Raw genomic sequence first — 25,725 nt, 5'->3', positions numbered from 1 at the left:
CATCACTGGCTAGAATTTGCTTTATTAAGTATGGCATTACCAATCAGGATAAACTTTGTGGTTTCTCATTCTTGGAAGTGGACACAATTGCTGCAGTCTCCAAGGTGCTCCTGCATTAGGGCTCAGGTGTAAACTTTTGCTTCTCCTTCTTCCCTCAGGCCATAGAAACCCTGACAGGTGCCCTGTTCCAGCGGCCACCTCTCATTGCTGCTGTCAAACGACAACTGAGAGTCAGAACCATCTATGAGAGCAAGCTGGTGGAGTATGATCCTGAGAGAAGATTAGGTAAAACAGGACTTTCCTGCCTTCTTCCTATAAAACTGACAACTGACAAAATTTTCTGTGAAATGGGCTGCTTTTGGCAGATGTCTTAAGACCTAAGTCCTCCCATTGTCCAGAAGTAACTGCTTCATGCATTGCTTTGGTGTGCTGGGAAGCAAATCCCATCTCTTTTTTACTGCTGCACCCTTCATGGAAGAGCCAAATGATGTCAATTAGATGGCATTAGCTCTCAGGGCAAAGATGACCTTCATCTATCACCCCATGCTGATGGCTCTGGGAAGGGCTGGGCATACAGCTTCTCATGAAGGATGTGGTTTATTTTCTGCTTAAAAACTCTACCCTGTTGTGCCTTTCAGGTATCTTCTGGGTGAGCTGTGAAGCAGGCACATACATCCGAACCCTCTGTGTCCACCTGGGCTTGCTGCTGGGTGTGGGGGGCCAGATGCAAGAGCTCCGCCGAGTCCGCTCCGGCATCCTGGGAGAGACGGTACAGTGGCACCTCCAGCTGTAACCAGCCCATTGGAAGTTGTCAGAATTGCAAGAGTTCCTTGGGACTGTGCGTTTCACAGTGTTAGGAGGAGGTTTAGGCTCGGGGAGGAGTTTTGTGAATAGCCACCAAAGAGTGAGAGCTCTTGCTGTAGATGTTCTGGAACCAAAGTGTTGAGTTCAGTTCAGGATGTTGCTCCTGTTCTGGTAATTAAACTTTGGAACAGTGAGTGACTGGGAAGTGCATTGTGGTGGCTGAAAGTTTGTTTTATGTCACCTGCATTTCTCAGCCTACAGGCCCCAGTGTCCCATGAGTTCAGCAGTGTGAAGTGACTGCTCGGAGTCAGCACAGCTCAAGGAATGTGGTTCATTGGAATGAGCCTGGGAGATGCAGTCTTGTGTGATCTTTGACACCCATAGAGTCTTTTCACTCTTGGTCACAGACAGATCCTGCTGCTGGTCCAAACTCCAGAACTAATTTTTATTTTTTTGCAAAGCAGCAGTATCAAAGTGCAAGTGCTTCCCCACCCATCTGTGCTCTTAGCACAGCTGTAATCACTGGGCATTTCTGAATTCCAGGTGTTGGGTGCTCACAGCTGCCTCAGAATCTATTGCATATCACAGATTAAAGAGCTGGTTAATTTAGGCTTCTGCTCACTAACCTTTGTCTAGGAGCCCCAGGAATTTCAGTTATGTCATATTTAAAAGTTTCATGTGGGCAGACCTTAGACTGTAGATCCAAATGCTGTCTGAGATTAGGAAGGTCAAAGGTTTGGTAGCTCAAGCTAGGCTGACCTCAAGCTGCTGAAAGTATTTTTTCCTCTTTTAAGTTGTGTTTTCATGCTTGTGGGCGTCTGGTTTTATTCCTTTTTTCAAACACTATTTGCTGTTGGGCTTTCAAGTTGGTGGCTGATGGGAGAGTTTAGAAGGGTTTTGTCTTTGCAGGATAACATGGTGACCATGCATGATGTGCTGGATGCCCAGTGGCAGTATGACAACAACAAGGACGACAGCTACCTGCGAAGGGTCATCCTGCCCCTGGAGAAACTGCTCACTTCACACAAGAGGCTTGTCATGAAAGACAGTGCTGTGAGTTCCTGAGGCAGTGCCAGGGGAGCTGCAGAGTGTCCTCCTGACTTGTGCAGCTGATAGAATGCACAGGATCAGGAGCCATGTGATGCCCAGTGATGGTGACTTGTGCAGAACCTCCCAGAGCAGCACTAAGATGCAGGAGCCATTAATTAAATGACAAAGGATCTGCTCTCCTTGCTTGAGGAGGATGGTGATGGTTATGAGAGATCTGCCTCCCCCATTGTTTGCTGTGATAAGTGCTTTGCTCTCTTCTTCCAAAGCTTCCAGGTTTTATGTAGTGGACAAAAATGAATAATTACTTAGGGAAGATATTGCTGGGATGGTAATAGCAGTGAGAAGCTAAAAATTAGAGCTTCAAGTCTTGTAATAGCTTCTAAGCCCTCCCATTGCCTACATTTTCAGGTTAATGCCATTTGCTATGGAGCCAAGATCATGCTGCCTGGTGTTCTGCGGTATGAGGATGGGATTGAGCTTAATCAGGAGATTGTTGTCATCACCACAAAAGGAGAAGCTATCTGCCTAGGTATGAAGTGCCTCTTTTTCCTTGTGTCCAGCTAATTGCAGAAATAACAGATTATATGATAGTAAAGGCACCACAAATTAGTTCCCATGTGCAGAAGGTTTAATTAGTGCTTCCTGATAGGGAATGTGGGCCCAAGGCAGCTGTGAGGTGATGACACAGTTTATCCATTCTCTGAGTGCAGTGGAGCTGCCCTCCTGCAGCACCCCAGCTCCTGTTCTAGGGTCTGAGTGCTGTGCAGCCTCCAGACATCCTGCAGCATCCCAGTGTCCTACTGGGGGCTGCTGTGATGTGTGGCTGGCTGCCTGCAGGAGGGGAGCAGTGCTGGCAGGGTTGGAGCCCGTCTTTGGGGGCTCCATCCTCACTGGGACGAGGGATGCTGTCTGATCACATGCTGCCACCAGGCACATCACATCTCCTGGTAGATCAGTGCAAAGGGACTGCAGCAACTGCCAGCTTGACTTGAAAAGGTGCCCAGTTCTAACCAGGGTGTTCAGGGAAGCTGTGTGACAGTCAGTGATTCCTTGGGGTGACACTGTTGGGTGGTGTTGGTCATCTTTGTGCTGACAGAGGCAGAACAGGCTGTCACAGTTTTGCTCTTCAGGAGTTACTGACCTCCATGTCTGCTTCTGCAGCCATTGCCTTGATGACCACAGCAGTCATTTCTACATGTGACCATGGCATCGTGGCAAAGATCAAGAGAGTGATCATGGAGAGAGACACATATCCCAGGAAGTGGGGGTTGGGTCCCAAGGTGAGTGCTACTGTGGGCATGGGGCCAGTTCCAGGGCAGTGGTGGGAGCCCAGATATTGGGATGTGGAATTCTGGGACCCTTGGGCAGAGCTGTGCCTGTATCTTCTTCAGGGCCTTGCTGTAATTCTGCTGTGGTCTCCTGGAGCTACAGTGGTGGCAATTCCCAGTGCCAGAGCTGTGGCAGCCCCATGCTGGTAGGAGTGAGGCTTTCCCTACCAAAAGAGCCTGGGGACCACTGCTGGTGTTCAGGCATGGGCTCCTCAGGACTTACAGCACCAGCCCTCCTCTGGTAAAGAGCCAAATGATGTGAAGTGGATGGCATTAGCACTCTGTGCAAAGATGACCTTCATCCATCACCCCATGCTGATGGTTCTGGAGGGGCTGGGCAGGAGCTTCACACTGCTTAAATGCACACTGTCTGTGAGACACTAAACTGTACCTGAAGGAGAGGAGTAGTGGGAACACCCATTGTTGGATTCTTCTCCCACCACAGGCATATTGTAGCTTAACTGCAGCCAGGCTGGCCTTTGATGACTCCAAACATCCAGACTCCATGATGTGCAGTTGTATTACTGTTGCTGTGACTCCCCCATCAAATTAGCCATTATTTACTGATAAAGATGCCTCTTGCCTGAGATTTAGGCTTCTGTGCAGGGGATGTTTTGTTTGTTTTAAGGTCCTTGGAACAGTGGTAAATAGTTGTTGGCTTGGCTTGTTGCTCAATTCTCTCCTCTTCCATGAGGGAGGATTTTTTTCCTACCTGGAGCTACAGTTTGACTTGTTGCACTTTGCTTTCAGGCCAGTCAGAAGAAGATGATGATCCAGAAGGGTCTGCTGGACAAGCATGGAAAGCCCAATGAGAGCACACCAGAGTCCTGGAGGAGGGAATATGTGGATTACAGGTGGGTACTGGGTGTGTGGCTCCCACAGACACAGTTGTTCAGAGGGGAGCACTGTGCAGCAAGGCCTGGACTTGATGCTGTTGATTGTGCAAGGATCATGTTAGGCTTGGCCCTAGGCTCTCTGGACCTGTGGAATGCAGTTGCATTTCTTGGAGTGTGTTGCTCTTGGGCAGTGTTGGAAGAAAGGCCCTGTGCAGACAGTTATCCCTTTTTAGCCTGTTGTGGTTTTAGAGGGAGTCAGTCTGCTAAATTAAATGGGGGAGGCCATGCTGTTGCCCAGCCCAGCTGGCCCTGGTGCAGGCTGCAGATCTCCCCCACACCAACTTCTCCACCCAGCTCCTGGGGTGGGTTACAGAGCCCCTGTGCAGGGACAGGGATTTGTGCCAGTCCAGAGCAGCATGAGGCAACCAATGACTGTCCTGTGCAACCTTGGGATCTTTTCTTTCAGGGATACTTCCAGGAAAGAAGCAGATGCTGATCACCAAGCTGTTTCAGAGGTGGACAGGGCTGCAAAAGTGAGTATTGCCAGTTCTCTCTGGCTCTTACTCTATGCCCCTGTTATTCCCATTATCTGCACATACCTTGCACCTGCATTTTGGTGCAATGATGATTTTTAGTCCAGGGTCTTCCATGCCCTTTGTTAGGCACAAGGTCAATGCCCATTCACAGTTCCTAGCCTGGGAATCCAGCAATTTCCCACCACCCAGGTCACAATTTGCAGCTCAAACACCAAGCAGCACAAGAAAATACATTGTATGGAGCCACATCAGATTTGTTGGGCCAGAGAACCTTTTTGGAGAATATGGAGAGCTGTCCATAGAAATGTCCATGCAAGAGTTGCATCTAAAATTCCGTAACTTCAGGGCTTTTGCATGCCCTTGGAAAGGTGCAGTAATGTTTTAAACTAATATTTGGAATATAGGAAACTGAAAAGTAGGGGCAATTCTGGCAGAAGCAACTCCTAGACAGTGTATGCTGGAGAGTCTGCAAGTCACCTTATTGTTAAATGGAGTTGTATTGAATCAGGCAGTCAGTTTTCCCCTCACCTGAGCTCTGTTGGTGTTGGTGTGTCTGACAATGTATTCCCCAACAGAGAAAGCGAGACTCAGAGAGTGAAAACGAGGAAGCTGTGACCCCACCATCCACCCCACCACCAGAGGAGCTGAGCAAAAAGGAAAAGAAAAAGAAGAAGAAAGAGAAGAAGGCCAGAGAGGCAGCTGAGAGTGGGGGAGAACAAATGGAGAGGGTATGTAATTGGGTATTGCTGTGGTATGGTGCATGCATGGCAGAGATTGCTGTCTCTCCCTAATTACCTCCAGAATTAATGCATCAGCAGCCTGCAGTGCATGTCCACAGAGTGCCATAGCAGAGGAGAATGTATTGGAGGTGCATTTTAAACTGAACTGGTGGTGATAGATAAGGCAGGTGGCCTAGGACAGTTGGTGGGTTCCTGCCAGGCCACCTCTGCTCTGGATGCCCTGTCATGGGTCCCTGTGGGAGGATGGTGCTGGAGAGTGCCTGGGGAGCCTGCACTGCTTCTGGGGTGGAGCTGTTCCTCCTGAAACGGCCAGTGGGGAATTCCTTTTTGATGGCTTCCTGACCTTTCCCATCTCTCCACAGACCAGTGAGACCAGCAGCAGCAAGAAGAAGAAGAAGAAACAAAAGGAGGTAGAAGAGAGCTCGGACTAAGCAGCTGGGTCTGTCCAAAGCAACCTCATCAGGAGGGAGGAATTTTAGGCCTTGAGAAGAGGACTGGCTGCGTGGCAGAGGAGCCAGCAAGTTCTTTTCTGCTGTTTTTATGAGTGAGTGGGTGTTTGCCCTGCTCAGGTTGCCCTCTCCATCCTGTTTTAAGGGTTGCCAGAGGAGCAGGGTGCCTCACTGTCCCTGCACTGGATTCATCTCTAAGCTGAGCACCATGATGCCAACAGAAGTGGTATCTTCAGAGAAGCTGTAACTTTTGGCTCTTCCTTGGTCTCTGTTTTCACCTAGAGAAGGTGGAATAATCTTTCTTCCCCCTCATGTACTGCCTCTTTTTTCCTTTTCTCCCAAGGCTGAAGCTGTTACCTGACAGTTAAAGAATGTGTTGCTGCCTGGAGGAGTGGCTTTGTCACAGCCCATGTGAATGGATTTGCATGGGGACAGTCAGATCAGTTACTTCTGAAGGACTGTGTTTTGTTTTAACCTGGCCACATGCTTGGCTTTGTTCAGTTAAATGAGAACAAATAGTCCACCCAGATTATTTTTCACTCCTTTTTTTTACCTTTGTCATGAAAGGATTAGAAAATTGAATTCCTCCTTTTTGTTTATAGCACAAGGATGTGCTTGTTCATTGTGTGCTGATTCCCAAGCCCAGTTCCCTCAGTCACCTAGGCAGTGTGTCCCTTTTGCTGGCTCTTTGCTCTTCTTCTACCCATTTGTTGGACTGCAAAGCTTTTGGTTGCCTTGCCTGGTTCTGATGCCCAGTGTGCTCTGAAGGCTGGAGGTGGGGATGTGGCTAGAGGGCAGAAGGTGACCAGGAGGTGACTGACCAGCATGTTCTTCATGCTGTTGGGACTGGAGTGCTCCTGAGGAAAAGCTTGGTCAGAGGCAGCTCTGCCAGGGAGCGTTGGGTGTGGGCTTGAACGGTTTCAGATAAATTCGTTGCTAACCTATCTGGAATGACTTGCTGGGGGCAGAAGGTCTCCTCTGTCACAGGGGTAGTGCTGCTGATCCAGGATTTAGCTCCCTTTAATGAGGAAAGACCCCAGGCTCTTTTGTTCTGAATTTCATTCCCTGCAGAAATTCTATTAATTGTTGTGCATTGCTTTAGTCTATCCTCCCCTCCAGTGCTGGAAATGCAGGCAGTGGGGACAGCAGCTGGTGGGTGTTACAACCTGAGCAGGAAAACAAAAAAAAAAGATCCATTTTTATTTACTCTTTTTTTACAAAAAAATAAATAAAATTTCTGGTTTTGAACAGGTGATTTTCTTGCTCCTCTGGCTCCTCCCAAGAGGTCAGTGGCATTCAGGGGGCAGGGGGGCAGATTTTACCTTGTGCCCAGCTTCTGCTTGTCTCCTGAAGAAGGTGCTGGGGCAGAGAAATGGTCATGTTGATGAGGACCATCACTAGAAGAGCCTTTGTCATTGCTTTGTCAGAGCCCAGCCTGAGAGGTAAAACACCAGCCATGGCAATGTTTCAGCGCACATTTATTGCTGCTCATTGTTTCCCTGCAGTTGATCAGAACAAAGGTCCCTATTGCACATAGATTTTTATTTTTGGCATCCTTAAAAAAAAAAAATTGCACAAGACCTTTTAACCACCTTCCCCTTGCCCCTATAGCTGACTGAACACACAAATGAGGTTTTTCACCTACATGGTGGATGTGGTTACACTTCCCAGACATGGTGGTGTGGGGCTTGTGAGTCAGTACAAACCCTGGGGTGAGCATGGCTTTCATGTTTGCATACAGTGTGAGACACCCTAGACTGGAAAACATGCCTGGATGATCTTTGTAGACACTTTTCTACTGCATGCAACAGATAGTTGTGGCTGGATGTAATTTACCCATTGAAGATCCCTTTGGGGTTTGCTCTGTGGGACTGGCTCAGCTGCTGCCCCGTTTCTCTGGCCAGGCAGTAACAATCCAAGCTGCACGGTGAGAATTCCAATACAGTGAGTTTTTACACCTATGGCTGCACAGAGTAAATGAGGAAACTCCTACCTGGGAACATGGGATGAGGCCTGCCTGGGGGTGCTCCATGCCACATTCATCATCTTCCTTATTTGTGAGAGGAAACCCTTGGATGGAGGAGCTCTGGGAGAAGCCTCCTAAGGACTTGGGCTTCCCTGAAGCCTCAAGGACACGGGGAAGGGTTTTGAGTTGTGTGCATTCCTGCCCTGGCAGGAGCCATCTGCCTGGAAATGCCCCTGTTCTGCCACTTCCCTTGGGACTGCTGCAGGGAAGATCTGGGTGCTACAGCAGGACTGTGCTTTCCCTTGCCCGAGGAGGACAGGGAGCTGTGCTCTGAGCTAACCTGGGCTCTGCTGTAGCCCCTGCCCTGCAGTGCCACAGGAGGTGGCTGGCCCCAGGCAGCCTCTGTCCTGTGCTGTTTCCTCCAGGAGAGGAGCTGAGGGCACCCTGTGAGTGTGTGTGAACCGAGACCATGTCCGTGGAGCAGCAGAGGAGGGGAGTTGTGCTGGGCTGTGTGGGGCAGGGGAAGCTGAGGAGGTGTTTCCCAGTGGCTGCAGGATGGTTGATGGGAAGCAGCTGGGCTCGGGTGCCCTCTCAGTAGACCCAGGAGACAGGCACCCACTGTGGAGAGCTGCAGGCCTGCTCAAAGGCTTCCTCCAGCAGCTGGAGGCTCTCTTCCACGCCGTTGTTGACCAGGGACAGGTCGAAGTAGTGTGCGTAGCGGCTCCGGATGTTCTCCGAGTCCTTGCGGAGCTGCTGCAGAGCCTCCGACTGCAAGGGACAGCACAGTGCTCAGCAGAGGAACTTCACAGCACAGCCCAACTGGGAAACCCCTCCCCACACCATCACAACTCCGGCGATTTGGAAGTATCAAAAGCACAAAGAATCCTTAGAGCTTGTCTGATGGGCCAGGAGCTGTTGTGTGACCTCTAGGCCTGTGTCTGGGGCTTTTGCTGGACTTTGTGTGGTGCTGGGAGCATCAGGATAGCTGCTCGAGTAAGGCCAGACCTGCTGGCTCTCATATTTACCTTTAAAATGCTCCCAGGGCAAAGGTTCACAAGCAGCAGGCTGCTCAGTGCTTTGGTGGGTATTGTCACCAACCCCAGGCTTCAGGCTGGGTTGGAGGTGGGAGCCCTGGAGGATATGCTCCCTTCCCACTGACTTAACCAGAACAGCACCAGCTGGCAGAGCTTTACTGGCCTCTCCCCTGGTATGGGCTGGGTTTTTACTGCTGTACTTCAATGGTAAAAGCAAAGCTGCTTCTCCCCTCCTGCCAGTGTGGCTGGGCTGCCTAGCTTGTAGGGGCATCCCATGGGTGCATCCCTTGACAGCTCTGCTCCTGGCAGTGAGGTTCAGACCATTTCCGCATATTTCCTTAATGGAGCTTGAAAGACAGGCAGCTTTGTGCCTGTGGAGGAGGGACAGCTTGGGGTGCAGTGCTTGCTGAGCTCGGCTCTGTGCAGATATTAATAGACCTAAATGGGTATTATTAGATTATATTAATTATCCTATCTATTATGTATCTATTATCAATAGATGAAAAAGACCTAAAAATATATTAACAGACGCAAATCAGACCAGTCTTTATGTCCTTCCCTTCTTTTTTGTTAGACCATATGGGTATGTATCACAATACTGGTCAGCACTAAAAACACATTACAGATGGCACAGTAATATTTGTCATACCACACCCTCCCTCAGGGCACAGCAGGCTTCTGTCTTTTAAGGTGTTCAGTTCAACACTGACAAACTTTAAATATAATTATTACCCTAGGGGCAAAAAAAATATATACTGCTTAGCTACTGTCATCTTGAAAGAGTTACTGAAAATATTCATCTATTCTTCTATAATTAATTTTTCCTATATTGTGGATGAAGTAGCAGCTGTCGGGGGTGGAGAGGGGAGGGAGGGCAAGCAGCAGTTTTTGCTCATGTGAGCTCTGCGGGGTCACATTAACTCTGCCGCATCCCTCCTCAGAGTGAGCTGAGCTGCAGGGTTATATTTAGTGCCTGGCAGCAGGGCTGGCCCTGCCCACTGCAGCAGGATGTGATTCCTCTCTGGAGGGAGGCAGTGGTGGGTGACAGAGTGGCCCTTTCTGTTCCGAGATCTGTCCCCTTCCCCCCTCCCCAGCTGCTGCATCAGGCAGTTAATGTTCCTCTAAATACCTGCACTGCACTTGCTCTGAAGGTTGCATAAATACCCTCTCTGCAAACTATCTGTAGCTTAAGCTTTACAAAGAAACTTAATAGACTGGAAGAGGTGGCCTTGTTGCCATTGCATCCAGGAGGAGCACAGCTACGGGTTTCCTTGTTGGCCTGTCTTCCCATCTCCCTGCCAGACTGGGGTGTAGGGGAGGGGGGTAGGCAGCATCCCTGAATCTAGGGAGCTTCCTGGGAAGTGATAGCCTGTGGCTGCCAGCCTGATGCTTGGCACTGAATGAGTTAACTGCGCTATCAGTGCTGCTTTCATCCTCACGTTAGAGGGATCAGCATCCTAATGAGGCAAAGAATGAAAGGAGCAGTTGTTTGTGTGTCTATTTGCATAGCTGATGGCAGGATAAATGGTCCTACCCCTACTGCTAGGCTGTGCTCCCCACTGTGATTATGCTGCTGGGATGAGGGCTGCTGAGCCTACAGCTGCAGGAATTGGCAGTTCCTGCTCCTCAGGTCTGCACTGAGTTCTGGACACCAAAAGCCAAGCAGAGAGGAACATGCTGATGGGGAGCCCTGGGTTGCTGCAGCAGGTGCTGCCATGGACCAAGAAGCCCAGCCAGAGGGGGACAGGAGGGGACACCCTGCCACTCACCTCCTCTGCCTTGTCTGTTGGGGCAATGAAGACGATGAACGGGGAGAGCTCAGCCGTGCGGACGATCTTGAGGGTCTGTGGAGAGAGGGTGCAGTTACCAGAGCGTGCCCCTGCCCCAGGCTGGGAGCAAGCACAGCTGGCACGGTGTCTGTGATGCAGTGGGAGCTAAAGGAGACACCCCTCTTTGGGGACATGAGCTCACTGGGTGGACTCTTGGAAAAGGGTCCCTGCAACCCACTCCCACAGCAGCCTGGCCTTGGTGTCACAGCCAGGTGTGTGCTGTGGCAGGGAACACCCTCACTGTACTCACATCTTGGGAACGGAAATGCTACCCCAGGGCTTGCTGGCTTTTTCCTTTGGGAAGAGAAGGCAGGGACAGTCACAGCCAGCACCCTTCCCCTGCTCCCTACCTGGGGCTCGATGTCCAAAATAGCGACTTTGTCCTGCTGGTGGATCTTGTGCACTGTTTCAAACTTGGTGCCAAACATGTTTCCCTGGTAGCTTCCAAACTCCAAGAACTCATTGGCTGAGATGTCCCGGGTCATCTCCTCAGTGGACACAAAGTAATAGTCCTTCCCATCCACCTCATTCTTCTTCTGGGGGCGTGTGGTGTCTGGGGAGGGAGAGAGGGTGAGTGCTGGACCCCAGAAGGACAGGGGAACAGAGAGGAGCAGGCACCAAGACTCAGCTGTATTCATCCTCTGCTAACTGCTTCCTGCTTTGGATAAGTAGGGACCACAGCCAGCTGGGGATAAGCACTGGATGAAAATAGTGAGGTGTCTGTGTGTGGGTAGCAGCAGCCCTGCAGCCTCTGCAGTGGGTAAAGCTGGGTCCATATGGGACTGCAGGCAGGGAGGCCCTGCATGTGGGGACCTCTGACTTCAGGAGCTTGGTGGTGCTGGAGGAACATCTCCTCACCTCCCACCTGCTGTCAGAAGGTGCTGGATCAAAGAGGTGAGAGGAAATGCAGCCTGTGCTTAGTACTTACATGGGGGTGGGTACATGAACTTCTCTGGGTTCTTGCTGAGCAGAGCATTCTTGATATGGCTACGGCCCACACCACTGGCCCCTGGAGGGAGAGAGATGGACACTAGAGTTGGGCTCAGAGCAGCCTGGTGGGAGATGCTGGGGCCCCTCCACAGCTCTGGGTCTAATAAAAAGTGCACAGCTTGACCTGGGCCCTGCCCAAGATGTGCTTTTTGGGCTGGTCTATTGGTGTCTTCCAGCCCTGGAAGAGGCTTTTCATGCCCTGGGGATGCTCATCTCCAGCCCCAGCTAGAGACAGGACTGCTTCCTGCAGAGCAACCAGCCTGGCTGGACTGGGTGGGCTGCCCATGCCCATGGAGTCCACTACCAGGTGCTCAGTCCCCACAGTGTGAAAGTGCTTGGTTTGGTGCAATTGCAGAGCTGCTTTTAACACATTTTCCATGATGATACTCAGGAGTTGCAAATGCCTCAATTAACTCTTCCCCAGAACTGCAGCACAGATGCCAGACACTGCATGGAGGGGGTCAGCCTATGGGATGACTGCTGCAGGCTGAAGAAATGCTCCCCAGACCTTACTAGGTCTTGCACTGCCCCAGCCCCTGTGCAGTCCTGGTTCCCCCTGGTTCCAGCATACAGCCCCTGTGCTGCAGAGGATGCCTGGACAGGACCTACCAATGAGCACCAGAGTCTTCCTCTTGAAGGCAGGCAGCCTCACCACCTCCTCATAGGAAACAACATCCAGCTGGTCAAAAACTGGGATGGAGGAGAAACAAGACATGGGGGGGGTCAGAATTGGCTTGGCCACACCAGCATAACTCATGTATGTGTTAGACTAAAGCCAGGTTAAATGGGCTGGAAGCTCATCCACATTTGGCTCTTGGGTAAAAGAGCAGCACACACAGCAAGCAGCATGCAAGGGGTAGAGTGATTTTTTTCTCAGAGGGCTGCTTTTGCTCAATAATTCTGCTCAGGACAGTAGGACCTGGGAGCTGGGGTGGAGAGGCAGCAGCAGGATACTGCAGAGAGCTTGTTGCTGGGGGAGCTTTATATATCTGGGTGATTTACAGCCTTGTTTGCTGCTGGTTGGAGCTGCAGGCCGGGCCAGGAGCCAGCAGTCCCTGGGCACCCTTTTGCCAGCTCTTCTCAGTTTAGCATGGGGAACTTGCATGGGTGGCTGAGGGGCAGGTCCCTGCCCCACCAGGGACAGGCCTTGGCAGCTGTGGGAGCAGTTCAGGCTGCTCCCTGACTGCTGAGCAGCAGCAGCACTGCCACTGCCTCCCCTGTGTTCAGCAGCCTGTGGGGTTTGGGGCTGGGGAGCCTGTGCTCACAGGGCCAGGAGTGCAAGGGATTGTCACCAGAGGACAGCACAGCTGAACCTGCCCTGGCCTCATGCTCGACATGGGGACACAGCTATGGCCACATAAGGAACATGAAGACTGCAGAAGAGACTCAAAGCTGTGGGGTATCCTGAGATTCCACTGCTGACACAGCTGGGCTGTTTGGCTGACTCCCATGGAGGACAGACCAGCCCTGCCCAGAGGCAGGAGGATGGCCAGGCCTGGGGATTGAGCTCACTGCCCTGCTCACACTTACTTGAGCTGTGCTTGGCCAGGTATTTATCTTTGCACTTCTTCTTCTTCCCAAAGGGGCTGCAGCTCGGGGATTCACTCTGGCTGGGCTGGGTGACACTCGCCACACGCCTGCCAAAAGAGGAGGACACCACCATGGCCCAGCTGTCACCCCAAGCCCTGGGACAGTGCAGGATTGTCCCTCAGACATACAAGAGAAACAGGTTTGCTGCTGGGACAGGGAAAGGCTCACCCTGCAGTACATGAAGGGAACATTTTCCTCCTTGTGCCAGCAGTGACACTGGTGTTACCCAACACAAACTCCAGATAGCACATGGTCACTGCTCCCGCCTCCAGTCCCAGATCCAGCCCTTCTGGGCAAATCCAGGGACCTACCACTCCTGCAGCTCTGGAGAAGGGATGAGTCCTGCTGACTCAGTGCTGGAGCCCTCCACCCGGCCCTGCCACCAGTTGCTGTCGTCCTTGTTTATGATCTGAATCACATCACCAATCTGAAACTTCAGTCCTGCTTCCTTGCAGGGGATCAGGTTGTCTTTCTTGGGGTCATAGTCAAACTGTGCCCTCATGAACATCTGCAAAGGAGAGAGGAGAATAGAGTCAGCATGGCCGTGCAGGGTGGCTGAGTTTGGCCCCACAGTGGATTCCCAAGCAGTGACTGCAGAGATAGCTCCAGGCACAAAGCCCCTGCTCCTTTCCAAGCTCCACAAGGCTGTGTGGGGAGAAAGGAAATGCACAAAGCTTGGGGAAAAGTCTTGGGCATGGAATTGTAGTGAGATGTGCTGGTGAGTGGATGAGGGATGGAGTAGGACAGCATTTTGGCCTTTCTGGGAGCTGGAGACAGGGCTGCTGCCTCTGGGCACACAAACTCCCACAGGTGGTGTTCAAACCCTGCCATGCAGCCTCCCTGCAGCACTCTGGGTGCTGCACAGTGCTGGTGAGTGCAGCCAGCCACAGAGGAGTCCCACCAACATGGTGCACAGCTGGGCTCTGCAGTGCAGTGAGCACAGAGGTGATGTTGCAGCAGGGACCCCAGGGAAGCCATGGCTCAATCTCAGCTGCTCTGTGCTGCCTTTCCCCACAACTGGGCAATCTCTACATGGCACGAGACCTTCAGGGAGTCAAGGCTGCAGTGCTGTATCCATCCCTCCCTTGGTCTGTCTTGGTCCCTTTGGCATCAGCTACTCTCACAAAATTACAATTCACCACAGCTGCAACTGGAAACAAGCTGCTGCTATTGCTTCCCAGGCCATTGCATACCCTCCGAAGGCTGGGGAAGCCCTGGGGACCAAGAAGGTGTGAGAAAGTTTGCTTTCCCTGTCCCTTCTGCTTGTTCAGCTCCTTGGGATCCCTCTACAGCGCTCAGTCCCAGCAGAACCCTGTCAGGACTGGAGTGGAGGCAAAGCCAAACAGAGTATGGAGGATTAGGAGAGAAAAGCAGAGTTTAGAGAATGCTGAGCATGACCCTAGCAAGTTAGTTACCCTAGAAACACAGCATGGAGTAAGGGGGAAAAAAGTTTCACATAGGGTGATGCCTATTCTGTCCTCAGATGTGACAGGCAGGGCCTGGAAACTCATCCTCCCTTGGTAAGGTAGACTATGCTGTCCTTGTTCCACATTAAAACCTTTTCCCTCAGCTGTGCTGCTGGAAGCACAGAGCCATCAGGACACAAACATGGTTCCCTTTCACTGCCAGAAAAGACCATATGGATCAAGCTGTGACAAGAGAGCACTCACAAAAAAATGAAATTAGAAAAAACAATAAGAGTGGAATCTCCTTTTAGGATGAGGACTGCTGGTTGCTTTGAAAGCACTCTCTGGCACCAGGAAGCTGATCATCCACACAAACACAGGGATACACAGCAGGCACTGCCCAGACCTCTCTGCTTCTACAGCACTGGTATCCCAAGCCAGGACATTTTGGAAAGACCCCCCCCTACACCAGTTAGGAGTTGGCATCAGACAGCTCCACACATCACCCACAGCTGCACAGGGCTCTTTGCCTGCCTGCTGCCAGCCCCTTTCTCGGGCCAGACTCAGCTGCTACGCAGGCTCCAGCATGGCAAGTCCTGCTCTTTTAAAGTCAAAGGGCAGCAGGGAATATGCTGGAGGGGCCCTCAAGAGCCTTGAATGCTCTGTGCTTCCTCTCATTAAGACCCTCCCAAGCAGACTTGCTCCAAGAGACACTCGGTCTCAAGAGCCAGGGCAGGGGAAAATCCTGATGCCAGGATCTCCACCATTCTGCCTGCCAGGCTCTGAAATAAAGGTGATCATGGGGATCCAGGAGTGGAAACACAGTCCACTCTTGGTGATGGTACTGCAACAAACACAGACACAAGCAGCTGTGGCTCTGGGGAGCAGACAGCACCACTGCCCTGGGCACAGCAGGAGGGAGTACAACTGCTACTGGGAAGGAGTTTGTGCCTGTTTCTTTCCCAGCCTCAGGTGAACCAGTAACTGCATTCTTTTCCTCTGGGGTAGATTCTCCCCTGGCACAGAGTTGGCCAACTGGAGCTGGCTGGGTCAGGACAGGGAGGGCAGATGGTCAGCAGGGAAGGACATGGGCATGGGCCAGTGTTTAATAAACACACATGCAAAGCTGGTTGAGCAGGACTGGGGACAACACGGACTGAGCGAGAACAAAGCCATCAGCACTAGCCACCACATTCAGAACTTCAGCTTCTCTAGGTAAAGAATGACATGTGCCCACTCAGCCCATCCCAGCAGCATCCAGCCCTCTGCCTCAGAACTCCTCTCCCTCCCCTGCCTGTCCATGATAGGGGGGCTGCACTGGGGCTGGCTCCTGCACCAAGACAAGACGGCAACCCGGCTACCATGCCCTGAAGCCTTGGCAGAGAACACAGCCCTCCCCTCTATTCTATTTCAGCCACAGCAGGACTTCAAAGGTAAAGTCACGCAGGTGTCACCTCCTGGTGACACAGCATGGCCCCTCCACCCTGGCAGTGACAGCAGGTGTAAGGAACTGCCTTCCTTCCCCCCACTGCTTCCTTCCCCCCACGCTGTGCTGGCAACATCTGGACCCACATCACCCTTACTGGGGCTGGTGAACTCGGCTTTGGTGACAGCAGGGACCACAGAGCCAGGGCTGCCCCTGTCACAAACTGTCCTGGCTCTGAAGGAGACTGCATGTGCTCCCTGGTGTGCACCTGCCACTGCTTTCCCACCCCAAACACCACTGCTGGCTCAGACATCCCAGCCCCATATTCCTACACACACTTTGGGTAAATACATCCCCACAGGCCCAACACATGGCTGTTTGCAGTGATGTAAGCACAGGACAGGTCCCTCCAGCAGCTCACACAAGGTAGCCACCCCCTTGCCCTGACACCCCTGGCTGAGCACAGCTCTCTCCCCAGCACTGGTCCTGCACGGTTTGCTCTGGTCCCACCCTGCCCCACAGCCATGTCCCAGCAAAGCCCGCAGGTCCAGAGGCTGCACTTACCTGGAGAGCAGGGAGGCGGCTTTGCTGGTTGGGAATTACTTTTAATGAGACCATCCCCTTGGTTTCTTTCTAGTGAACAAAGGGGAGAAAGAAGAGTTGGAGGAGGTGGTGTCTGGAGGCAGCTCAACAGCAGCAACCTGTGCAGGGAGGTGCTGAGTGCCAGGACCTGCAAAGGCAGGGCTCCTGGGTGCCCCACCGTGCTGTGGTGCTGGGGGACACCACAGCCTGCCAGAAATAGATGTTCTTGGCTTTGCCATACTTATCCCATTCCCATGGGGGACACCAGGGGTCTGGCTGTGGGCACTGCTAAGCACCACCAGAATGAACATGGAGACCTGCATCATCCCACCCTGGCTGCTCCAGTGAGGAGCCTGGGAGGAGAGGCTGATTGTTCCACCTCCCCTCCATGTTGGCCCCTTGCTCTGGCCCTCCTGGTGACATTAGAGCACAGCACTCTCTTGCCTGCCACAGGCCAGTGCACTGCTGCCTCACATGCATCACAACACCCACATGGTCCCGTGGGAGAACCACATGGGGAGGCTTGGAGGAGCCTCCTGGGCCAACCACTCTTCTCAGGAGGCAAAAACAAAGACAAGCTCCTCCTTAGTCCTGCTGTCTGGAGCAGGGACATCCTGTGGCACTTTGGCAAGGCCAAGCCTCCTGCTTAGGCTGCTGGTGGGGCTCCCCAGTAGCAGCACCACCACCCTCCAACAAGGTGTCATGCTGGGCATAGATAAGGATCCCAAGGCAGGTCTGAGGCCCTGTCCAAAGCTGTCTCTGGCAAGGGCCTGACAGGATCGCCATGACATCAGCAGCAAGCATAGACCCCACAGGGGCTGCATGCAGGATGGTTTCTGCCACATCACACTGCTGTATGCAGGCAGCTGTGTGTTGGCCCTGGTGTGTGGGAGGGGGTGAATGCTCACAGCATGCAGGTCAAAGGGGCCCTTCCCAGGGAACAGCCCTGACACACACAGATACCTACCAGCATCTTCTGTAGCTGGTCAACTGAGTGGTTGCTCGCACTCTGCCCATTGATTTCTATGATTTCATCACCCACGTGAAGGGAGCCTGCCAGCAATGTGAGAAACATGAAAATGCAGAATAGGGACAAGAGCTGCTCAGCAAACCCAATTTACACAGCTCCATCAGCCTCCAGGGCCAGGACACCGCAGTGTTTGCCTGGCAGTGCTTCTGGAACCACACGTGCCATCTAAGTGCATGAGAGGAAAGCACAAGGGGAATGAATTCTTCCCCCTCCACCCAACACACACACACCTAGCCAGTCCAAAGGTCATCAGGCTGCTTTCCACTGTGTGGAAAGTGCTTTGGACTGGTCAAAGCACCTGCATCAGCATTTCACACACAACCCTCACCTGAAGCCAATCACAACCTCCTTACAGGGCCCTTAACACAAGCATTCCTGACTATGTGTGTTTTCAGTTTATATACCCAGGCAGATTACAGCCTCAGATACTCTACTAAAAATCAGGCTCCAGTATTGTTATTGCCAACGGCTCCTGTCTTATTTTGGCAGTGGTAAGCACAGACTTCCCACTTGGATCCAAGGCTGGAAAAGCAGCCTCTTCTAAGCAGAGAACATCTCATATCCACGCCTCCTTGGCAAGATGCAAAACCAGAAAATAGCATTTATTTCTTTTGGCATGTTCCTTTGGCCTGCAGAGCCAATCCACAGGATTCCTGTTCCACCTGTGCACTTTAGGAATGGGAAGAGCTTCCCCCATGGTCTCTGGGGTATGATCCATCTCTTCTTACAGTGACCCTATCATGAGACAGAGACAGATAATCTCCAGTTCCTTTTTGGGAGAGCCCTTCCCCCAGCCCTTCATTTATTCTCCTTTATTTAAACCTCCAGTGTTTTAGCTTGACAACCATGCAGAGAGTCCCAAGCTCCTGACACATCCCTAGGGGAGGAACAGGCAAAGATGTCCATGTCACAGGGCAAAGCCAGCAGTGCTAAGGACCTGCATTACCGCTGCATGGAAAGAAACCACCTGCAGATGTGCACCCCATGCACTGCTTCTACAGAGGCCTCGTTACCTTGTCTGTGAATCATGCCCCCATGGAAGATCCTGGCCACCATGCAGCTCTGCTTGTCATTTTGCTTCAGCGTAATTCCCTGGAAGACAGGAAAATCCATGACTGCTCACTACAGGGGAGAGCTCTCCTGCCCTCATAAAGTCCTCTCCAGGCCCATGTCCACGGTGGGCTATGCAGTGGCTGGGGGGAAGACCCTGCTAGGCCAACTCAGGCTGCTGCAGCTCCTCTTGGCACAAGCATCACCACCCTTTGTGGGGCTCACTTCAGATCCCCGGGAAGAAGGCAGAGTCCAGCACCTTTTTCCCCAGAAACTGGAAATGGCCAAGATCTCCAGTGATCTGTTTCCCTCAAGGCCAGCCTGCTGGCACAGCTCAAGCTGTCCCTCCACCCCCCAGGTGCCATCCAGCTTTGGGGCCTTGCCAGCTCTCACCATGGGCTCCTCGGTGACCTTCTCGAACTGGACAAGGCGGATCTTGCGCACCTCGCGGCTGCCGCTGTGCGAGGGGCTGCCCAGGGTCGCTGAGCCGTTGGTATAAATGTCCTCAGTCATGGCGTATGGGGACTGAGTCATGGCCTGTCGGGGCAAAACAGAGACCATGGTTTAGGGGCTCCACCTGGCAATGTCGGATCCCTGTTCTGGGGCTCAGCTACTCATACGTGTCTGTGGCGCAGATGGTGCACAGGGGAGGAGAAGACACTTATGGCAAGAAAAGAAAAGGAGCCGAAGAACTTGAGCCTTGGAGATGTGGATGTTTAATCTGCAGTTTTCCAGCCTGGGACACACAGGAAGTAAGAAAACTTTGGAAAGGCTACAGGTAGCAGAAGCCAAAAGAGTCCACAGCTGATCTTCAGAAGCAAAGTGTCACAAACACTCCTTGTGTGTTGCAGCAGCACTTGGCTCACAGATAGCTTGTTGCAGAACATCAAGTCCAGGACACCTCCACCAAGTGAACAGAACAGTTTGGAACTCAACCCTGAGAACTGAAGTCACGCTTTCTTCTTGCTCAGTTTGCAAGTTCAACCTTTCCTGACCTACATCACTGGGCAACAGTGACACAGTGCAGAGCCACGTACACAACATCCAGGCACTGAAGGCAGTGTGCTCCCAAGCCAGCCAGAAACATCCCATTCCCCTTCCCAGCTCCAGGTCCTTTCATGCTGGGAAGCCAAGCACAGGTCTTCAGTTCTGAGGAAACCTCTGTTCTTGGTTCCCAGCATGTGGTGGTACCAGGGTTGATGGAAAGTGCTTGGGGTCCCATACAAAAACCTCCAAACCCATCCTGCCTGGTGAGCTTCTTCCCCACAGCCCAAGAAAGCCTGACACAGTCATTTTAAATCCCTCAGACACACTGGGCAATGTCTCCACACAGCTCACAAATGTGCCTGTTTGTCCCCAAGTGCAGTGGACTTTCCTCAAGCCTCTCCCAAATCAGTGCTGGCCCAGTAAAACCCAGACCAGCTTTGACCTGCAGGCCCTGCCTACCCTGTTGGCACAAATTCCCATACCAACCCATGAGGCAAAACAAACCCTCCTGACTGTCCCACTCCACACCAGACTCCTGGCTTTGCTGCCCAGTTTGCAGCCTACACCCTCCCTCCCAGCAGTGTCTGAGCTGAGAGCCACAGCCAGCAAAGCTGCAGAGATACCAGCAAGGTCCTCAGTCCTGAATCAGCAACCTGACCATGCCCAGACAGGCAGAGCCAACACCTCTCTCCCCCACAGCCTGACTTGTTAACTGAGCACCAGGGTCAGAAGCTCCATGCCAGGAGCTGGAAACATCAGCCTGACCCCCCTGCCCCAGCTCACTCTCACCCACCCCACACCACTGGCCTGGAGCAGAGGAGAAGCTGCAGTCCCACACTGCCAGGTGGGCAGGCAGATCTGGTCAGGCCAGGGGAAGGCTCATGAAGAGGATGGGCTGCAGCCATGGCACTAAACCACAATAATAAGAGTATTAGTAGGGATGTGTTGGAATGCTGCTGGCTGAGACAGTGATCCAGCTGTGTGCAATGGCAGAAAGAAGGGAGGGAGCCAAAGAAAGGGGCAGCAGAGTCAGGACTAACAAGGATAACAGGAAAGGTGCTGGCAGAGAGGGACAGACCAGGCACAGTCACTGTCACAGCCCCCAGGAGGGCATTGGTGGGGCTGGGCCAGGGAGGGAAGGGCTTAGGAGCTGTGTGTCCATGATGTAGTGATTTATTTTTAAGCCAACTACTTCCAAAAATGCCAACCAACCTCCTCCTAGAAAGGCAACCACGTGGGCTTCAGCTGCCAATGGCTTAAACACGGAGAAGGCTGAATCCCAGCCCAGAACAGCACCCAGGACATGGATTTGCAGGATGGAAGGAAGAACAACTTGCATCCATCCCCCCCAGCCTGGCTTGCCAGCACTAGCAGGGCATGATGCTACCACAGCATTCGCAGTGCAGAGGAACAGATCCAGCAGTGTGTGTGCCTAGAGCTGTCCCACAGCTCTCTGTCAGATATCTCCCTCTGCCAAACCAGCAGGTGCAAGGAGGAATAGGAGGACAAGGACCTTCTCCAGCCTGACCTGAGGCCGAAGTGCCCATGAGGTGGTCGGAGTCAGCACAGATCATACTTATCTTGGTCATGCCTTGGGGAAGTGTTAGACCATGCAATTTCTGGCTTCAAACCTCTAGGCTCAGCAGAGCCCCATGACCCAGGAAACAGCACAGTCTGCTCCAGAGACTGGGAGTTCCCATCCTCACCATCCCCATCAGCTGAGCCTCCTGGCCCCGACCTTTGATTTTTGCTGAGAGCTGGAGAAAACATCCAGCCCTCGATGCTGACGCAGCACCAGTGTCACCCTGGTGACTCCTGGAGAACAAGGTCTGTCACCAGAGACTGGCTGCTGTGCCTGAGAATGGTCACCAGTCACTCGATGGCAACTCTGAATGCAGAAGGATCCTCCAACAGCAAAGCCATGCTGGGATGGTGTGGGCTTTTTTGCTGATGGCACTGGGCAGCCAGTGGATGGGGATGGGAAAATGCCTGTTTCATGAGGACAACCAGTACCCTCGGGGTGACAGACTGAGCCCTGATGTTGGCACCCAGAAACAGAAGATGTGCCTCCCATGCCCCACGCACATGGGCTGGCAGGCCGGATTGTGTTGCACTCTCCTGGCAGCTGCCACACTCATGGCTGGCTTGGCCCAGTGTAGTCTGTGACCTAAAGAGCCTTTAGAGTCACACTGGTGACTGGCCAGACTCTGCTCCTTGTGCATTGCTCCACAGGAGACATCAGTGAGTGCCGCTGAGAGCCAGCTCGTGGCCACCAGCCACTGCCAGCTCTGCAGAGCCCCAGGCTTTGTCTGTGCAGGGCCCATGCTGGGGCAGACATGGGGCAAGGAGGCTGGGGGGCTGAGCTGTGCAATAGGGGTGCTGGACAGCCCAGTACCCAGCAGCCCTATGTGCCTTGCAGCTGGCTGACAAGGGTACAAATTCTCCTGCACAAATCCTGCTGCAGTGGCACTGCACACAAGAGTCACCAGCTCCACGGGTCAGAGGTACCCCACAACCACCGTTTGCATTTTTGTTAAGAGTCCAAATTTCTGCCCCATATCCCAGGGCAGAGGGAAGTATACCAGTTCCTTGGGCAGTGTTTACCAACAGGACATGGCATCCTGACCCCAGTGGGGTCAGCATTGTCTGCCAGGGTTGCTGCTGTTGCCGTGCTGGCTCCACCAGGCTACTCACCATGGGCAAATCAAACATTAACTGGGCAGCTTGTTTGCAGGAGGCTGAAGCAGCACTTGAGGAAAGCAGCACTACAGTGCAAAGGGCACATTCATAGATTTGGTTCCTGGCTTCTCCTTGCTGCTCTAACCAAGAGAGTTCAGTACCAGGTAGCCTTGGAAAAACAAGGCTGCCGGGAGAGTATACATGGACAAAAGTACTGCTGGTTTTGCCAAGCAGGCCTCCAAAGTAAAGCAGCTTGGATGCAAGAAGGAACCTTGGAGCCAGGTTGCTCTGGGATTGCCCTATTGGCTGGCAGGAAGATACACTCCTCTCACACTGTGAGAAAATCCCAGCTCTCTCCAGGAATCATCACCCTTCACATTACAATCACCATGGGTGCATGCAGGGAGGTTGGGGCACTGCTTGGTGCAGAGATGTCCTGACCCAGCAATATCTACTCCCACTGTCCAGTGCTTCCAGCTTTGCTTCCCTCCCCATCCAGGATCTGTCCATCTCAGTCCTGTACAGCTTAAAAAACACAGCAATGTGTAAAAAAAGCAAAGTAACAAAAAATTGAGCTTGGGAGCTGCTTTAGGGCTGCTCCAGCAGGCTGGGGAGCAACAGCCATGTGGACACTTAGAAGTAATTCATTCTACTGGGGACTGCTGACTTCTCAAGTCTGCCTGCACAGCCACAGGAGCAATCTCACCTAAAACTCCTTCTAGCAATATGACTGAAGTTTTAAAACAAGAATCAAACCAACACACATTTAAACTAAAAAGGATTGCATTGCTAACATTGGGAAAAGGCCTGGGAATACCCAACAGGTCTCAAGGAAGGGGAAAAGAGAAATAGGAAGGATACGAAATGGTCGTGGTAGCCAGAAGGTGCTGCCGGCTCTGTGAGCCCTCACACTGACTCCAGATCACAGATGGGCCAGATTTTCAAGTCATTTTGCTGAGGCACCACCTTCCCACCAGAAAAGGCTGATGCAGCCTTCCAGATGTGTTTGTGAAGCTGGTAACCTCCAAGGAACAGCCAGAAAACCACAACACTGACAGAAGGAGGAGCTGCCCTGCTACTCCATCCCAGCTTCCGGAACAAACCCTGCAAAACAGCTTTTCCCCTGTAGCTGTTACACATAGCAACACAGCAAAAAATACATTTGAGATTAAAAAGTTGGAACCAGCCCTCCCCACTTCATTAGTCAAAGCCAGAAGTTTAGCTTGGCTTTCAACCGAGTTTTACCTGTGATTGATTCAGGATTCGGTCCCTGGGGACTGTGGCCTCAGTCTGCTTTGGAGCTGCTGCCAGCTGGATCCTGAGAACTGCTGCCCAGAGGCAAGTGCAGTGTTCCTTCTGTACCCTCAAGATCAGCTCTTCTCAGAAGTACTCTCCTTTTCTCCACCAAACTCCCAAAGGTCACGTTCACTGCCCATTTTACAGCTGGGGAACTGAGTCATAGATGATAAAGGGACAAGCCCTAGGTCATCCTGCCAACCAGGTGCACAGCTGGAAATAAAGCCCACACCTTTTCAGTAAATCTGTACTTGTCAGTCAGGAGATATGGCAAAGATATGCAGGCACGTGGTAAGGCTCAAGAGGAGAGGCCTGGGGTTGTTTCCTAGCAATAACATGGCTTCCACTTGCAATGATTTGCATGCCCTGCCACCACGTGAGGAACATAGGACAGCATTTCCCACCATGTGGCTCTGCCAGAGAAAATGCAGAACAGAAACCTTCCAGTCACTCTGACTCCAGACCAGAAACAGCCAGGCAGACTCAGCACCCCTCCCAAGAAGGGACATTGCTACTGGGTGATGTCCTGGTGTCCCATGGAGGGGGCACAGCGGGCCAGCACCATCTCTGCATGCCCATGACACAGTGACAGGTATCTGTAACTGGAAAGCTCAGGACCCTGTTGGAAACCAGCCCTACAGAGCTCCTTTTAAAAGGCCTCATGCAGATATCAGTTCACCATCTCTCCATTTATCCCTATTGAAATAAATACATCATAACACCAGGAAGCTGCAGGGCAGCTCCTACACTTTCCATGCTCTACTGCTATTGGTAATTTATCTTTGCTCTCTTTGCAGCCAGGCAGGCAGAGGGATGGAAGAGCTACTCTCAGCAGCTGTCTGGTCCAGACACTTTGCTTTAATTATTTTTCTCCTACCTTTTTTTTCAAAGCACCCTGCCAGGGTTGAACCATGAAAGGCAGATGAGCCATTGGTGTGAGACAGATCTGACAAGCCTCTTTTGCACATTTAAGTGTCCAACACGACGGGCCAAGGACAGCACCTCAGGGAAATTTCCTCCCTGCTCTCTCTCAGAGGCTCCCCACAGCTGCAAGGAAACCTTAGCCCAGGCCATTATGCCATGACTTCACCAAGGATGTCTTTTCAAAGCTGGAAATCTCTGCTGAGAGAGAAACACCACCTATTTACACTGGCAACTGCTGACCTTCTCCTGGTTGCACCCCAGCTACCACAAACAACACTAACTGAGGAAGGAGCCCACCAGCAGAACCAAGAGGGCTGGTGCAGCCTGCTCTCCTTCTGTTGGAGGTGGGGTGCATGCAGCCATCGGCTCGCTCCCTCTCCCGGGACAGGCATGAGAAGGGCTGCTTGCATCCTCCTTCCCCGGGCGAAGAGACCCCCAGCCTCCTCCAGCCCATGCCGTGGACCTGAGGTAGCTCAGCAGCTGAATCAGCTCATGTGACAGGCAGTTCCAGTTCAGACCAGATACAACTTTGCAGCAAAAAAAGCAGAGTCTCTTCCGTGGCAGGATGCTGGAGCCTTCCTCCCCGGCACCCAGCTCCTTCTGCTGGCTGTGCAGGCTGACCATTCCCCGGAGGCACCCCACTTCCCCAGCGAGCATCCCTGCTCCCGGGGTGCTGGGGTCCACCCACGCCACGCTCAGGGCACACACCGGGATGCGCAGCGCGGGGACTCTGCCTTTGGGACCCTGCTTCGCCCTGCATGTGCGGGAGGGACGGGATGCAGCGGGACCTGCGGGGGACCCGTGCCGGGCCTGAGCCGCACAGCGCTGGGCTGAGGGCCCGCAGGAGAGCGGGACACGCCAGGGCTCCCTGCGGGGCTCGGCGGGGATGGGGATGGGGCCGGGCGAGGGGCGCAGGCGGAGGCGCGGGGTCTGAGGGCGCAGCGGGCCGCTCACCTCGGGCTTGGGCCGGTTCTGCAGGAGGTGCTCCAGGTAGAGGTCGGAGAGCGCCGTCCTCATGCTGCTGCTGCCGCCGCCAGCGCTGCGCCCCGACTTGAGGGTCATCCCGCCGGCAGCTGCGGCCGGTCCCGCTGGCCCCGGCAGCGCTGAGCGGCCCGGCCCGGCCCGGCTCGGCTCGGCAGCGCCGCGGGGTCCCCACACGCTCCGCCCGTGTGCGGCGGGGGCCGGGCGGAGCC

The 25,725-nt window shown here is 52.9% G+C and overlaps 2 protein-coding genes and 4 non-coding genes across 7 annotated transcripts in view; 5 read left to right on the top strand and 1 right to left on the bottom strand.

Annotated features, from left to right (window-relative positions):
- Positions 1-7,494, top strand: part of DKC1 (dyskerin pseudouridine synthase 1) — a 10,367-nt gene extending 2,873 nt beyond the window's left edge. The window contains exons 7-15 of the mRNA XM_033072181.1: positions 159-285; positions 639-769; positions 1,714-1,857; positions 2,263-2,383; positions 3,016-3,134; positions 3,933-4,036; positions 4,485-4,551; positions 5,130-5,282; positions 5,657-7,494. Coding sequence (XP_032928072.1) covers positions 159-285; positions 639-769; positions 1,714-1,857; positions 2,263-2,383; positions 3,016-3,134; positions 3,933-4,036; positions 4,485-4,551; positions 5,130-5,282; positions 5,657-5,725 — 1,035 coding nt within the window. The 3' untranslated portion in view covers positions 5,726-7,494. The remainder of the gene's footprint in view (positions 1-158; positions 286-638; positions 770-1,713; positions 1,858-2,262; positions 2,384-3,015; positions 3,135-3,932; positions 4,037-4,484; positions 4,552-5,129; positions 5,283-5,656) is intronic.
- LOC117003135 lies at positions 480-555 on the top strand. Its single transcript, XR_004419464.1, has one exon. It is a non-coding gene; the product is annotated as a small nucleolar RNA SNORD83 (small nucleolar RNA).
- On the top strand, positions 935-1,067 carry LOC117003143. Its single transcript, XR_004419471.1, has one exon. It is a non-coding gene; the product is annotated as a small nucleolar RNA SNORA36 family (small nucleolar RNA).
- LOC117003136 lies at positions 2,526-2,771 on the top strand. The gene has a single exon (XR_004419465.1). It is a non-coding gene; the product is annotated as a small nucleolar RNA SNORD17 (small nucleolar RNA).
- LOC117003139 lies at positions 3,431-3,506 on the top strand. The gene has a single exon (XR_004419468.1). It is a non-coding gene; the product is annotated as a small nucleolar RNA SNORD83 (small nucleolar RNA).
- Positions 7,205-25,725, bottom strand: MPP1 (membrane palmitoylated protein 1). 2 transcript variants are annotated; one of them, XM_033072182.1, is made up of 12 exons: positions 25,487-25,725; positions 19,040-19,183; positions 18,610-18,688; positions 17,534-17,619; positions 16,549-16,617; positions 13,464-13,660; positions 13,093-13,199; positions 12,172-12,252; positions 11,501-11,581; positions 10,923-11,125; positions 10,513-10,587; positions 7,205-8,477 (listed from the first exon to the last, which is right to left on the bottom strand). In XM_033072182.1, the coding sequence occupies exons 1-12, from the start codon at positions 25,592-25,594 to the stop codon at positions 8,301-8,303; spliced, it is 1,407 nt and encodes a 468-aa protein (XP_032928073.1). In that variant the 5' UTR covers positions 25,595-25,725; the 3' UTR covers positions 7,205-8,300. The 2 variants fall into 2 exon arrangements, with proteins under 2 accessions (XP_032928073.1, XP_032928074.1); XM_033072183.1 differs by lacking the exon at positions 16,549-16,617.

This window comes from Catharus ustulatus, chromosome 14 (genome assembly GCF_009819885.2).
Source record: "Catharus ustulatus isolate bCatUst1 chromosome 14, bCatUst1.pri.v2, whole genome shotgun sequence".
In the NCBI taxonomy this organism is placed as follows: domain Eukaryota; kingdom Metazoa; phylum Chordata; class Aves; order Passeriformes; family Turdidae; genus Catharus; species Catharus ustulatus.
This window is presented reverse-complemented; position numbering and strand designations above follow the sequence as displayed.